This window comes from Lissotriton helveticus, chromosome 1_1 (assembly GCF_964261635.1).
Source record: "Lissotriton helveticus chromosome 1_1, aLisHel1.1, whole genome shotgun sequence".
Lineage (NCBI taxonomy): Eukaryota > Metazoa > Chordata > Amphibia > Caudata > Salamandridae > Lissotriton > Lissotriton helveticus.
Genome location: NC_136057.1, coordinates 1,248,347,445 through 1,248,364,133, shown reverse-complemented (window position 1 = coordinate 1,248,364,133; position 16,689 = coordinate 1,248,347,445). Strand labels below are relative to the sequence as shown.

The window sequence follows — 16,689 nt, the reverse complement described above, 5'->3', positions numbered from 1 at the left end:
TGTTTAAGTTTAGTTAATGAGGTAGTGCATAGGTGATCAAACCAACCTGGTTCGTTTCTACGCCCACCACTATTATGTTTAGTGAACCTGGCATCAATAGAATTATTAATACCAAGGAAAGAAGTTAAAATCATCTCATAATCTGCGCTATTTTCAAGAATAAAAATAATATCGACCTAGCTATCCTTCACAATAGAACAGATTAAGTTGTGGGCTTTATCCCCTGCCCATCTTAATCTCACTCCACTAGGTCTGTGTGGCTCAACATTTGTGATTGTAATTCCTACTTTAACCGTGCTGCTACCTCAAAAAGTAGTGTCCAGGATGATATAATTGTGATCACTTAATGAAGTTACTTCGATTCTGGGGGGGCACAACACGAGAGAATATCGGAGGAAACAATCACATGATCAATAACAGAGCTAGAGTGCCGGTTTTTAAAAGTCGGAATGGTTTGGCCATTTACATCTTTCAAGTGGTCCAAAATGTCCAGGTCATAACAGCCCATACATTTGTGTAGTGCTCCTCCATAGCTGTTATGTCCAAAATGCAAATCATCCCTTCCGGCATTGTTTGTGACTCCACAGACCTTTTGTGTTGACAGTTCACATAATGTGATATTAAAATCCCCTACCCAAATAAAATTGAAAGTAACATTCCCTACTAAACATACATTTTCAATGGCACTGGCCAGATCAGTTACTACTTTCACCCTTGTATTGTCAAAAATATTGTTATAATAATTTATCAGTAGGATATTACGACCTTAGTCTTCAAGAAGCCAAAGAATCTGAACATGATCTCCCACAGTTATATACTTTTTTATTACTATTGGGCGAAGAATAGATACTAATATCAGTAAACCACCTTTCGCTCTCCCTGGTCCGGTGCCCTTCACTGGCAAATTATAAGAAACAAATCCCTCATAACTGACATCTTCCCTGCACCACGTTTCTTGGAAACAGAGAATGTCGTATGTGTTGATAAAATTCGTCCAACCCAGGACATTCCCCTTGGATTTTAATCCTGCAACGTTCCAACTGACAATTGTAATCCCCTTACCCCTTGTTCCTGTGCCATCCGACACCGAAAGACCATTAATGGCATCTCCCTCATGCTGGTGTCCATGACTCTGAGCCCCACACTCGGTGGTCAGACTTGAATCTGCCACCACATTTAACTCCGATACCATGATATTATCAACTCTCTTATACAACTGAACACTAGGGGTCTCACCAGGTTTGGACTGACCGTCCTGGGCAAGTCAGTCATTTGCATCCAAGGAGTTTAGAGCATGGAATCGATTTTGGGTCGGGATATCAAAATAGGGCCTATGAGAAGGTGGGTAAAGCCTTGGACCATTATTGTCATATGGGGCATTGTTAAGGTGACAATAGAAAAATCCAAGTGAGCGCACGCACACACTGTTGTCCGGGGTCGGTAGGGAAGCTGCTCTGAGCAAAACGGTAGCAGCGGGTTTTGGGTACTTAAAATTAACAATAACGCAATCGCCCCTGCAATTTTTCCTTGAGTTCCCTATCCAGTTGACCCTTCTAGTAGTCAACAGCTGATCTGAATAAGCAGTTGGGAACCCGCATTGTCTATGCAGCCAGGAAACAGTTTTATTTTTTAACGAGTCATGAGATTCCTGCTGCCTCTGGCTCATATGGGTTTCAGTGGGCGGAACATTAGTTAATACCACCACATATGGTGCACAGTCAGGAGGGAGGTTAATAGAGTGCTTTCTTTTTACTTCAGTCCATCCCACTTTAATCTCATCTGGTTTTATGGTCTGCTTCTCTAAACAGGCCGTAAAAGAGGCGTTCTGCGTAATTATCTCATTAGCACATGACCCCCCCTCAGTTGGAGCAGCTTCACTATCACTAACGCTAGTACTCTCTACTGGGACCTTAGATCTTCTCGCTGTGGCTTTACTAGCACTAACACTAGTGCTCTCAACTGTAGCCTTAGAACTTCTAGCCGAAGCGATATGAGTGTCCAAAAGGCTTCCTAATCTTATCACCTCAGCAGAGATCTGGTCAAGTTTAGCCACTAGGGGTTTAATAATCCCTTCTATTTTAGAATCGATTACACTGACCAAATGGTTAAATTGTCCAATGTCCAATATAACTGAGCCGTCTTTAACCGTAGACTCCCCATCCTCAGAAATATTTTTAGGGGGGTAACTTCTCTTTTTTAAGTGTTACGGGTTCCCCCTCGTTTAGTTTGGACTTTCCTGCAAGCTCTAACCACTCAAGGGGTAGGGGCCGGGGAACACTGTGCCCAGGTGTCAGGGGAGTCATCCAGCATGACTTGGTTTGACACCAGTTGTTCTGGCACTTCCTTGTCGGTAACATTGGCATTTTCAAAACCATTACTATCGACTGAGACCAGTGGGACTAGTGAGACTGGCAGAGTGGGAGACGATGGGGGACTACCTAACCCTAGGGATACTCGCATATCATTGTTAATTTTACTGACCACCTTAACTAAGTAATTATCTAATGTAGCCAGTACTGGTGGGGTTTTCACAGATTTCAATTTGGACATGATTAAAAGAGAATGAAAGGAAAAACAAAATATAACCAAAACAAACTGCTATTAATGTCCGAGAGCTATCATGAATTGCACAATATATCGGCGCCAACTCCCAGTGGCACAGAAAACTTTAAAACACACTAATAGTGATACACCACCAATGTAAGTCACAAGTCTCACGGTATAGGGGTTGAAGTCTATGGCCCAGCCCAGCCTCGTTCAGCCCCGGACTGCCACAGACTGTCCCGCCCTTGTCCCGGTGCTGCCCGCGCGCGTTCCGCGGTGCGAGAGGCGTACCGAGTTTTTAAAGCGCCTCCGGGCGCGTGGAGAGCGTCAGGGTTGTGCGTCACCCCCGGGGCTTGTGGGAAGTGTAGTTCGCCTGGTTGAACAACACCGCGCCAAGTCCTGGCAAGTCCTGCCGTTCCCCTCACGGCGCTGGCGGTGAAGAGCTGATGCCGTTGCCCTCACGGCGTGCAGTGAGCCTGTGCAAATATTGCCCCCAGGAGCGTTCGGTGCTCCGAGTTCTTAAAGCCTCCGGGCGCGTGGAGAGCGTCAGGGATGTGCGTCACCCCCGGGGCTTGTGGGAAGTGTAGTTCGCCTGGTTGAACAACACCGCACCAAGTCCTGGCAAGTCCTGCCGTTCCCCTCACGGCGCTGGCGGTGAAGAGCTGATGCTGTTGCCCTCACGGCGTGCAGTGAGCCTGTGCAAATATTGCATTTAAATTACCTCCTTAGGGGATGGTGGGTGGGGAAAAGAAATTATGGGCCGCTGGCGGCCCGGGTGCTTTGCCCGTGGGGAGCATAAGAACAAGAGACTGTTCTGCTCCCCACACCCCCTTTTAACAGGGGTGGGGCACTGGCCAGTCTAAACTGGTCTGACCCCGCTGTTGGATGTCCGTGTGAACCGGAAGCACTTAAAGTGCTTCCGGTTCATGCCCCGCCGTAACCTTCCCCTGGGGACAGGCTCAACCGCCATAAGGACGGCCCGCGCTATTCTAGCGCTCGGCCTGGTCCATTCTCCCCCTCCCCCAGCAGAATATTGGGATGTGCCAGTCAGTCTACTCTACCACATATCATTGCGCCACAGGGGCTGCAGAGGTTTCCGTTAGGCCCCTGGTTTCCGATTAATTCACAGCCATATTCTGGGAGTGCTCGGAGAGGCGAATCAGTGCTTGTGATGTCTGCTCCTGTCATGTCTGCCTCTGGTGCGAAGTAATTGCTAACAAGCAATAGGCGCCAAGCTAAGTAAAGACAATCGATGCAATTGTACACAGGCTACTCTTTGAATGAAGGGGCAGGGGTAACTGGATCTTGAACATGACCTCGTTATGAGCTTCATCTTCTTTGTAGGCGTGATGGCAGTATGTATGCAACTATTCAGTGGCGGTTGATCTGCTAAGGCAAAGGAGCTTGGCTCCATTGTTTTGTGAGCAGTGTAAAAAGGAAAACGATAATATTGTTTTCATATTCCTTCCTACTTGGTTGCGGCAAAGGGCGGGGTGCAGGGCTGGCCAGTGCACAGGGCAGGTGCGAGTGTAAAGCACACTCTAAAGTGGGTCGGTCCAACCGTCATGCGCACTTCACATTTTCCCCACCAGGCTGCATTTACAGCTGGGTGAGGAACATGCACAGCCTACAAGCCCCTGTCTGAACGCCGAACCACGGCGCTCAGACCAATCACAACACTGCTTAAAGCAGCATTGTGATTGGACAGAGGCTTCTGGGAGGCTGGGAGTTTCCTGTTGCATCACGGAGGAGATGGAGCAGAGGCAGCAGCACCAGGTGGCATTCAGGTGAGTTTATTTTTCTTTTTTACATTCACCCCTCCGCTCCCCTCCCGCTCCACCACCCGTGCTTAGTAGCTGTTGCTACTGCACCTATTCGGATTGGTGGAAGGCCAAAACACCCTGTAAATGTGCAATTTTATCAATGAAATAATGCATAGTGGGTGTAGTTACATCAGTTTATCGGTAGGTTTAGAATAACATGTGCATTCCATAGGTACACTGACTTCACACAATCTTTTAAGGTTCGGATGAGTAGTTGAGTCTAACAGTGAGGAGTCTGCTCCAGTAGTGATCAGTGGTGATCGGGTTACCACCAAAAAAGGTCTCTTGGCTGCTGTGGCTGAAGAAATTTTGTAAGGGTGCGAATTATTCCCAGGGTCTGAAGGAAAAATGATCTCTCGCAGTTTTCACGCAAGTGTAAGAGCAAACCGCAGAGGAGCCACGTTCTCCTAATGACTGGTGGGACCCGCACCCCACATGCGTTGATTGCCTGGCACGGTGGCACCTATGACAATGCATTCCACCAGCTTAGGTACCAGAATGGAGAAAGCTCGGCCACAGGATGGGGTTTTTATTTATACAGACCAGTGTCAGCAGATTGTTTAGAAATGAGATTAAGTTTGGAAATCTGACGTCTTTGTAGAAATCTGTACCTGCTTAAATATGAGGATTTTTCTCTTTTCTTTGTGAATCAGCCAGAGAGAGAGAGTGGACCAGATTTCATAAACTGCCAGGGGATTGGGTGTTGTTTGGGGGAGGTAAAGATGATTTTATTTTTGTCAGAGTCAATTTGCCTGAGGTGGTGTTTAGCCCCTCACAACATCTAGAACTCGTGTGCTATGCTGCTTTATTTCTATTAGTAATGCTCAGTAATTTTCTTGGTCTCAAAATACAAACTTCAAATTCTGCTGCTATAAAAAAAAGCATTAAGCGGCGTTACAAAGAAAAAATAGAGAATAAAAGGACAACGTGGAGCAGTATAGCACTTTGATGCAAATTTATCGTAGGCCAAAAAACAAGTAGCACCATGCTGGATATTGATATGATTAGACTCTACATTATATGTTTATTGATAACGTCGGCACAATCCTGTGTTTTGCTCTAATTTATTGGTGTGGTGAAGGAGGAAGACTGCCTGCTCATCTATAAGCAAGAAATATGCACCGTGCTTTAAAAAAAAAAAAAAAAAAAACCTCTATTCTAATTCGAAACGTTAGTACAGATGTGTGCTTGGCATTCTTTTATCATAGCTTGTGGGATACCATCTGGGAATCAGGTTGAGGGCCATGAATGTGTGCTACGCGCAGCAGTTTTGTTTTTAATATTCTGATAAATAAGCATCTCGTATGACAGATGTTCTCAATAAATCTGCTTGTTGACAGGAACAAGACCCAGCTTCGTTCGGCGCCGAGTTTGCGGCCATTTCCAGATCGGCGCTGCTGACGCGGTACACTCTGCTGCCCTACCTGTACACGCTTTTCTACTTTGCCCACGTGGCTGGCAACACTGTGGTTCGGCCAGTCATGCACGAGTAAGTGCCTTAAACAATCATTTATTTTCTGACCGCAGCCAAAAACTCTGAAGACAAGCCACTGAGAGGTGAATAAAATGTGGCTGAATGTTTCTCAACCATGGCTAAAACACTATGCTTTGTTGTCATTGCAATTGATCTCCAACAGCAAAATCTCTCATGTATTAAATGTATACATTTTATTTTGAATATCTGTAAAGCACACGTTTCCTTTAGGGTGTCAGGCCGCTGATAAAGGTATATATATATATATATATATATATATATATATATATATATATATATATATATATATATATATATATATATATATATATATATATATGTATATATACTAACAACATGGGTGTGCTTAATCATGTGTTGAGGAGTTTCTGAATCTAGACAGAAGTCACCATAGATTTAGTGGGAGAGAGTTCACGAGTGTCCTGTTGTAAAGCCTGGGGTCTATCACCAAGATGGACTTTCCTGATTAGATTAATTTTGTTTAACTTTATTTCCTATTAGGTTCTATTTTAATTCCCTGCCTCCATTATTTGTATGGCAGGGGCGGGGGAGGGGGCAGGGTGCAGTAGCAGTGGCTGTCCATGTATGGTGCTAGACTTACTCCGTGTCTAAAATAGAGTACATTTAGTACTGTTTTGAGTCCCTTTTGGATGTTGTAAACTTAGAAGTGCAGTTTGTGAATAGCAATCTTAGTGAATAATGCTGATGCCCCTGATCTCATCACTCATCACCACCTCCCCTACCTCTTCCCTCCCGCACTCTCTTTCTACCTCCCCTATTCCTTTCCTCCCTCCCCTGAATTTCTCTCCTCTTGTATGCTTTTTCCCTATGCCTGAGACATGCTTCTGTAAATCATAAATATATGTATTTATGTAAATATGTAATATATAATTGTCCAAGCCCAATCACTGTTAAAATGTAATCTTGAGTGAATTTACTATTTGTATATATAGGACACTAACCACTAGTATATGTAGTTGACCTTTGTACTTACTACCATTCCTATGTGATTTTGAGTTTTTCCGTTTGCATCTCTTATGCCACATGGAATTATGCGAACTACCCCCACCCCTACTCGTGGCAAGGGGTCACCGCCAAGCTCGCTTTCAGAAAGTTATAATATATAATGGACTCACCTATTTCCTGCGGTGGAGCCCAGTTCTTAAAAGATCCATTATTATTAATAGTTTTTCCCCAATGACATAAAGGTGCCACCATGCCAAGATGTAATATTACCATTTTAAGTGATCTACCAGTGCAAAAATGATACTCTGCATCAGTCAGTCTAAATGTTAGTGGAATGTTGTACCTGCTACAGGGCGATCTATAGAATTTGGGTCATCCAGTCAGATTAATGTATGCTATTATTTTGAGGGTTTTGTCTGTAATATGAGTGGGTGTATAGTGTCACAAAATCGTTGAAAAAACAAAGCTGAAAGGGAATTTATGGATCACCCATGGTATAGTAAAAGCACAATGTCTATGCAAATGGTTTAAGTAGAATTTCAGGAACACTCTCATTCAGGGCTCATGAAAAACGGCCATTTGTGTAGCTCCAGTAAGTGCAACCACCCCACAGTGTGCACTACCCCTCAATGTGTTTCCTATGTTGAGGATGGGCGGTCGGCTGTGAATTATGCATCTGTTGTCATATGCCTGCTGCAACTGTGCTACATTGCCTTATGGCAGTTGTAGTCTCGTGCTTGGTGGAGTGAAAATCCTGGACCACAACACCATTGCCCAATGATTTCTGAAAATCACATGTTAAGATGCCGCAGTCGGCCTCTGCATGCTTGATGTTGTCGGCGTTGTGGTATATCCACTTTTAGAGCTCCTTCTAGGTTGCTGTGACTGATGAGATGGGCACCAGATACACCACTCTCGCTGAGAAGGGTGAGAAAATCGAGGTGAAGGGAGAGGGTTATGCACAGCACAGGAATTATGGCAAAGGGGCAGAGGTTGGGATCTGTGTTCCGAATACCATTTCTAACACAGCCTCTGGCTTGTTTGCTATGTTCCACTTGATATCACACGAGACCACTAGCTCTCAGTGGCACACAGAAACCTGTGACAAAATGAGCCTTCACTGATCGAGTGATGGGGTTGACAGGTAAAAGAGAAGGCATCTACACCAATAGCAATATTCATCTCAAACCTCCATTACCTCAAAAGTCTTTAGTGCTTACATGGTCTCACCACCTGCTCCTCAAATCAGAGTATTTTAGATTAGCGTCCTCGCAATCCAAGTTTAATTCAATCTAGACTAATTTCACTGTGATATGCATTTTTCAAACGTCTTCCGGCTCACTCTACCCCATCACCAAGTATCAAGGATGCTATAAGTCATGTCGTAATGAGCTTAAAGGGTTTTACGCATCCGGATAAATGATAAAACTCTGACTTTAGTGAAAGAATTTTGCAATTGCATTAAATAAACAAATATTTCCAAAGAGGAATGTTTGCAGTAGTTTAAATAAAGGGCTGATCTTATTTTAAATCTATTGCTATGTCGTAATTGCTCAGAAATCAGATAAGATCGGGAGGTCGCTAGTGGCCCCTTAAAAATAAATATCTATTAAAGCCCTAAAATGATGGCATCTACCTCTGTAGAAAGATTCTTCAACAGCGATCATGAATAAGATTGTTTGTGAAGGTGATTACGTTCTCCCGTTGGATCTAATATTAAATCTCAAGTTAAAGTTTCGTTCTGCTCATAGTAGACATCAAGCTCATGAGACAGACCCAATTGCTAACGATTTTTCTGTGAATATGGTTGAACTACTTCTGACTTACACCTGGATGTCCATAATTGAACCACTACTGATGGAAACCAAATTTGTGAACCAGTCAATTAATCAGTAAATCTGGGTCTTATTCTTCTATTTAAGAATTGTTTTGTTCATTGCTTTCCTCTGATTGTTGACTAGAGATTTGTTGTGGAAACCTTAGTGTAGGAAAGTAGGATCTGCTTATTATGGTTGGCCCCACTTTTTGCTTCATGTGATGCTGTTTTTGACTAGTCTGACTGGGATCCTGCTAATCAGGACCCCAGTCTATCTGCTTTCTCCTTAAACTGTTATCTTATGTACTTAGGTACTCTCCAGATTGGATACTGGTGTACCTGTGTTAGTCCCTAGTATATGGTATCCATGTACCCAGGGCATAGGTACCCCAGAGGCCTCCCTTGGGCTGCAGCATGTATTATGCCACCCCTGAGAGGCCATGCAAAACGGAACCTACAGGCCTGCCATTGCTGCCTGTGTAAGTTGGTGAATGCACCACTTACTTAAGATATTGGTTTACTATATCTAAGGATCACTGCACTTAAAACCTATAAGTCACCCCTCTAGCAGGGCTTTACAATCCTGAGGGCAGGGTGCTTGGTTCTAAGTGAGAGGGGGCAACTGCATGAGCAGAACACCCCTGCAGCCTAGGGAGTTCAATCTCTCAGGTTGTCAGTGAAGGAGCCATATACGACATATAAAGGGGTATTACGCGCCCGCTTGATGACCATCTCTAAAATGGCTGAAACTAACCCTATCGTGTTCTGTGTCAAACATGTTGGAATCATACCCCCACACCTGGAGCTGCAGTGGGAGGTATGATTCCACCGCTCAGAAGCGAGCTTCGTGGGGTCCCTGGTGTTCCCTGTACCATCCTTCTAGTCCCGGAAAGCACAAAATAGTTGTTGCTGACCAGAAACACGTTTCTGCCCTCCTGCTGCTGAGCCAAGCTCAAGCAGGGGAAGGCAGAACAATAGGCATCCTGTCACAGGGAGGTGTGACCACATCCCAGACAGGATTTAGTGTGTTAGGGCTGGGTGGGTGTGCTTGCCAGCAACTGAAAGCCTGCACAAGGGGTACATCTGGTGTCCCCTGTGCATACTCCAGTTCAAACGCTCTGATGTGTAACTGGACAAAGAACATGGGAGGAGCCTCCCAACTATCCAGACCCTCGCCTGGGAGGGTCCCCTGAATCTTGCCAACCCTCTTCTGTGGGTACTTAAGGGCTTACTTGACTGTAGGGCCCTAGATTCGACGTGGACAAGATTCTGAACCAGAAACCACTGAGCTTCGACCATCTGGACACTCTGGACTTCGTTGGACTTCGTTTGGGTCTAACTTCATCTCTCACTCAGTCTGCTGCATCATCTTCTGTGCCCCTGCACCATACAGTATCATGGCAGGATCTGTGGAGCATCAAAAACAACCAAAGATGTCTCCCTTGGAGTGAAGGAGTCACTCCCCTGCATTCGCAAGCACCTCAACACTGCTGTCTGGTTTGCTGATCCTGAGCTCCTATGGAGTCCGAAGGCTTCAGCAACACAAGAGGTAGGTGTTCTTATCCATTGAGGTCTGAGCTGTCCTCTTACCAATTTTGCCGTCAGAATCCCTCATGGGAGCTGCAATACCCGAACTCCTGTGCACCATATATATTTGCAGGTGCATATGCTTGTTGGAATTTCCCGAACAAGTGCATTCGTGCTACGAGTAGCCCTAACCTCTGCCACCATTTTCTACCAAGAACTTTGACCTCTCATCCAGTGCTCCATGGGCAGTTGTTTGGTGAAATCGCTTGCGGTCCTCTTGCGACTCCGTTGCCTCCTGCCTGTGGGTCTATTTGAGGGTCAACTTTTCTTTTCTTGCCCCCCCTGGTTGTTCCAGGCATGCCCTGACTCCCCTGTGTTTGGTGAATCCCCTGCACGTTTCTGGTCTGAACCATGCATATCTTTTATCTACTGCGTGGGTTACTGTTGCCAAGGCTTGGCGCTCCCTCTGGACACTGACCCCTCAGTGCTCGACATCCTTTGTGGGACAACTCATAACCATCTCCTGGTTGTCCTCGACATCTCCTGGTCCCCGTAGCTGCAAAGGCAAGGACTCCATAAATGCACATGAAGCACCCAACATCGGTGGGCATTCGTCTACCGAGCCCCTGGTCATTCCTGAGTGACCCAGACTCTGTCCCCTCTGGTTTCAGGTACTCTTCAACAAGAACACACCTTTGGATTCCAACTGACACTTTACTTCCTTCCAGCAGCAGCTCTTCTTCGAAGTCCTCCCTTGGGTTCAACAGCGGTTTCCAACGCCACTTCAGACCTATGCACCCAGCTTCCCTGGGATAGGTAACTAGGGTACCTTGGTATCCACGGGTGGGGTGGTTCTCAAAACATATGTCTTCCACAGGGTTTCTTCGAGGTCCACTGGGAAGGGTCCTTAAACTCTAAAACTTCTACCGCAACTTTCCCATAGAATTGTACGGAGCACGCGGTCGTGTTCCCACGCTGCACCTGTCCTCGGTGGGGTCTCTACTTACTCCCCCTGGGTGGTTCCTTGGGGTCCCAGTGATTCTACGTCCTTTCCAAACTGTCTTGACTCGAGTCGTGGTTCTTATACCACTTTCTTAGTATATGGTTTGGTCCCCCCCTGGGGCCAACTGTGTATTAGTGCTATTTACTGTAATTTCTGTGCCTACGTATTGTGTGCTTTGGGATTATCTCCATGTAGGAGATACTGTGTCATACTAGATAGTGCTATTCTGATAAATACATATTTTTATAACTACTGTGTGGTTCTTTCATTTAACCAATACTATAAGGTTGCATTCTGGTAAAAACAAGCTGCTTAACATTCCTTTAAGACTAAGCCTGAAGGCTGCTCTCCACAGCTACCACTTGGATAGCTTTCTAAGGTTATCTTTGACCTCTTAAATCACCATAAGGGTTGTTTGGACTGGTGCAAGGTGCCCACTTTAATTAGTGGAAAGCATATACCAGGGTCAACTTCTCACAATTAGGCATTATGAAGTAGGGCCTTTGTCAAACAAGGGCCACACACACATAGAGGAAAGGTTTTGATACACATAGAGGCATATCTTTGAAAGAAACAGATATCTCCAACTACATCGAGCATATAGGGCTTCCATTCGGTCTTATAAAGGCAACTTATAGACCAATGAAATCTCTCAGTTCATATTGGGGTTTCTCACCAAAATTCCATGTCTCCTTGGCCATTTATGATGCTGATAGTTTCCTTTCAGTGGAGTGCAGATGGCAATGTTATAGTAAGGAAGAGATTTTATAAATATTTAGAACTCATGGTTAGGGAGATCTAGGTGGTAATGTGCCTTATTATCAATTGGAACGTCTTTGTCTGTATATCTAAGTAGAAATTTGAAGACAACCAAAGACTAAGTGAACGGAGTGACTCTGTGGTTGGATTAACACCAAAAGTAGGCTCGGGCACCCAGAAAAAGTGTCCCTCATTCATTGAAGCTTTCATAAACCATTGCATATTTAATAGTGAGGAATCATTTGAGGTGACATATTTGATAAGTTAAAAAATTCCAAAAGATCTTATTGTACCTTTTCTGCTCATTCCTTCACCTCCCCTCATACCTTCCTAGCCCCTATATCTTCTCCCTCCTGCCATCTCCTACCTTCCCGCCATCCCTCGTTTTCTTTTTCTCATCCCTTCTGTGTTCTCTCTACAAGTACAAAGGAGACTGATTCATACTCAGCGGATGTTGGTATTTAATCAGAACTATGGAGACTACTCTTTGAAACCTCTCATTGACGTATATGAGATACACACCCCACACTCACATCTGCATAAATTGCCGAACTACCCTTTTCTTCAATCAGGGGATTCCCCGGGGGGCTGTAGCCAGTGGAGGACTGGTGCCTCTGCCGCTGTTCCCAGCACCCCCAGGTAATTACAGCAGACTTGAGAGGGCGAGAGAGCAGAGAGAGTGAGACGCATAGAGAGAAGTGAGAGAGGAGGAAGAGAGCAGGACTCGTTTTAATAGTTTCTCCAGGTCTGCTTTTAGTTCCCAGTCTGGCCCCTCCTATATACATCTGTCACGCTGTCACATTGCTTCCAGCAGCACTTATCACCAGATACACCACTCACAAATGTTAAACAAAATATGACCCACAGAATAATCTCATGTGCCACAACATGGCTCAGACATGTCACATGGCCTGCAACAGAAGACCCAGACTATTTATAGTCACAGGTCAAAGGGTCCTATTGGGTACCAGAGGTCAAAGGGTCCTATTGAGTACCACAGGTCAAAGGGCCTTATGGTAAACCACAGGTCAAAGGGTCCTAGGGTTTACCACAGGTCAAAGGTCCTATGGTAAACCACAAGTCAAAGGATACTATGGTTTACTGTCCCATGAGGCACGTAAATAATAGGTCAAATCTAATCCAGCAGACCTCTCCAATACCAAAATTAGCAATGACAGTTAGATTTGAGCAAACCAACAAATTAGCAGAAAGTGCCGAGTCAGAGCTTTAAGACCCTGTTTAAAAGCAAGGTCATGAACATGTTTGGCAATAAAATCACACAACAATCATCATGTAAAATATTATAATGTTGCTTCAAAATCCTAAGAAAGTGTATTTCTTTACCACGCAGAAGAGTTTCACTTCAATACATCAGGTTATATCACTGCATCGAAAGACTTTCATTAAAAGTTATAGTTTAAACATGAGGTTAGAAAAATCATGCCTCCCCTCCTCCTTGACGATGCATTAGTGAACGAAGTCAATATTCATTTGTCAAGTGCACTCTATTCGTGGCCTAGGGTGTTGTTGCACATGGAGCAACATTATCGTCTGTTAAATAAAATGCAGGGTTTGTACAGCGCCAAGCTGAACTCTTGTATTTCAAGCTGTTCTCATAAGTGAAAATGAAAGAAAATAATGCACAGTTAAATAAAGAAATTGCTTAGGATCACACAGTTTGGTCAAGAGGAGAAATCAGATTTGATCCCAGATTATGGGTTTCACATTGTGCGTTTCAGTCACTAAATGGGAAGGAATCTCTTTCTCGCTCCTGTTTTAGTGTGCATACAACGTGCAAGTCGCCCCTCCATGAACAACATACTTATCTTATCCTCATTGCCGCCCCTTAGGCACCATAGAAAGACATAAGGCAGATAGTTGGTCATCACTGCGTAGTCGTTTATTACACCTTTAAAGCAGAGTAATCTTTTTTGTTCTTAACTGAAACGCTTGACCATTTCAAGGCATAGATAAACCAATCAACACACATGTTAGCCAAAAGAGGTAGGTTATTTCCATTCCAAGGAATACATTTTGCAAACATATTATTTACATTCTAAGCATGACCTTAGCCATCCGGATATCAATACACGCACTTCGGTAATGAATCCCCCGTGCTTGCTGTGCCAGCAGGGCCCAACTTGCACTGTTTTTATCCGTAGTAACTTTCGTTACGCGCGGTCGAATCTGTTGTGTTATGCAACACTAAAACTTTTAGCCATGACCCCTTATCGCAGAACCCACTATAAAAAACCTTGAAAATATGTTTTCTTTTACTTAAAATCCCTCCCAAATACCTAACTACGCTGTGAAGACCCTCTCATTTTCTCCTGTGCCACGAACCAGCATATTTGCATCCTTTTCCCACCGGCATCGCTTCATACACCACATACCAAGAAAAACACTTCATCATTGTGGCACCACATGGTTAAACACGGCCACTCGTTGTAACTTGTTGCTGGTGTGCCGCCTCAGGAGCTCCAGGAAAGGACAAAGAGGGCCTCCTTCCCCCTCCGCACGGCTTTTATCCTTGACGAGGGGTGGGAACGACTGCCTGTCTGCCCCCTTTGCTGACGCTGAAGGGTGGCCGCCCACAACACTTTTCACTTCCAGCCTCCCCTCATGTCCCGCCTACCGGAAAGGACGGAAATAATACAGGCTCCTGCCCGAGATGCCAATAAGGGCGCCACGCCCCTAGATACGGGTGGCGCCGCTCATACATAAAAGATTAATATTTGTCTAACAGTTGGCGCATGAGGTGAGAGCGTGGCAGCCAGCAGGAGCCACATGAAGGCTTGGCTTGCTTTTGGCTTGAGGGTCCAAGAGGATTTGGCTCGAGCCTTCAGTGGGTTGCCCACCTCTAATGAGAGGACAATGCACAATATCCGGAGCAAACCACCACAGGCCAACTCTGGAAACGCCAAAATCTCATGCTAAGGTAACCCCCACAGTGCTACGAGGCCTTGCTAATGGCAAACAGAACGCTATGCAGATGACAGTATCATAATGTACAGATAATTTTGGAATGTGGGATTCAGAGGACGCCTACCCAAATAATCATGCTCTGTTCTGAATAGTTTCTGCACTCAAGCCATGCACACATGCTAGTCGTTTGTGGCAACCCCTTGCAGGAATCTGACTCCCTTCTGCAGAGGTGCACCTATCAGTAATGCAGCAGGTGCAGCGACACTGGGGCCTAGGATTGTGAAGGTCCCACTACATTCCATTAAGGACTGTCTTTTATTACTCGGTCACTGCAATGAGAGCCCTTTTTTTCCTATTGTGTTGTGTAGGGGATCGGTTATGGGGATAACAGGAGAGTAAGGAAATGAGGGGACACAGACACCGTGCTTAGTTATTTGGGCCGGAAGTCACAAGCGACTCCCGCTCATTTATTTATACCCTTCTGGCCACGCCTGGCTAGAAGGTGATACATGGATGCACGTATTTCCGGCCGTGACCCGAGTTTCAGATAAACACTAGAGCGCTACATTCCTTCCCAAGTTAGTCTTTTGAACAAATTAAATTTAACACACAAAATCTGCTAGTCTCTGATTGGGCCTGGGGTTAGGCCTACGGTTGTACAGTCGTCATCCTCTCACCGTTGTGTTCTCTGGATAGGTTCTTGGTGGTGAGTTTGGTGATTCGGGAACTGGAGCTGGACAGGTTTTCACTGGGCTAGAGTGTGAGAGTTCTTCTGGTTCACTGGAGATGTTACGCCCTTCTGGCGTATCACTCTGGTTCTCGGCGCTGAGCGATATTGATGGTATTCGCTTGAACCACGAGATGTTCCTTGTCACCTCTTCTCCATGGCGTTGTGCTGTCACAGTAGTGCCCCTGGTTGTCTTAATTGTCCATGGCTCGACTTCGTAGGGTGTTCTGAATTTTCCCCCTGGCCTTCTCGCTCGAATGAGCACGGAGTCTCCGGGGATCAGTGTTCTGTTTCGGGCTCTTCTTTTCTTGCTTGCTATGTCATTGGTCTTCTTCTGCCGGGCCTGGGTGTCTTCTGGAAGGTACGGGTCAGGCCTCCGATTCTCTGCCATTGGGAGCAGGTCATGTCTTGGTCCTGAGAACATGAGAGACCAGGGGGACCTCTGGGTTGTGCTGTGCGGGGTGCTTCTGTACTCTCGGAGGAAGCGTTGAAGTGCATCCTCAGGATTGGTTCCTTCTACTGTGGATATTCTCAAAACTTTGTTGATAGTCCTCATGAACCGCTCCACCTCTCCATTGACTTGAGGCCATTGTGGTGTTATGCGGCGATGGTGCACGCCTAGCCTTTGGAGGAATTCCTTGAATTCACTTCCTTGAAAAGGGGGTCAGTTGTCTGTTTTGAGCTGGCGCGGAATTCCAAACATGGCGAACGTTTTGCTTAGGATCCACTATAGGGTATTTTGTGTAGCTGTCTATTGAGACTACCGTAACTCTCCCATCTGGAAAACTGCCGAAATCTAGGCTGACCTATGACCACGGGGAGGGTGCAGGATCTTCAGTGATGATAGGCGCAGGGGATTCTGTTCTACTTGTCAGTTGACACACTCAGCAATTCTGCACTACAGTATCGACGCTGCTCTCCATGTTGGGAAACCACACTTTCTCTCACATCCTGGCTTTCATCCTCCGAGTGCCCTGGTGTCCTTCATGGGCTAGCGTTGTTGCCTGGTCCTGCAGTGTTACGGGGATTACGACTCTCGATCCCCTCAGGATGAGTCCATTTTCAGCAATGCTAATTTCATTGTGTATTTTCCAGAATTGATTG

General features: G+C 45.4%; 1 protein-coding gene across 1 annotated transcript in view; it reads left to right on the top strand.

Annotated features, from left to right (window-relative positions):
• The window catches only part of LOC144822413 (lysosomal alpha-glucosidase-like), a 993,087-nt gene that overhangs the window by 700,056 nt on the left and 276,342 nt on the right, over positions 1-16,689 (top strand). The window contains exon 16 of the mRNA XM_078679897.1: positions 5,708-5,856. Within this exon, the coding sequence (XP_078536023.1) occupies positions 5,708-5,856 (149 nt within the window). The remainder of the gene's footprint in view (positions 1-5,707; positions 5,857-16,689) is intronic.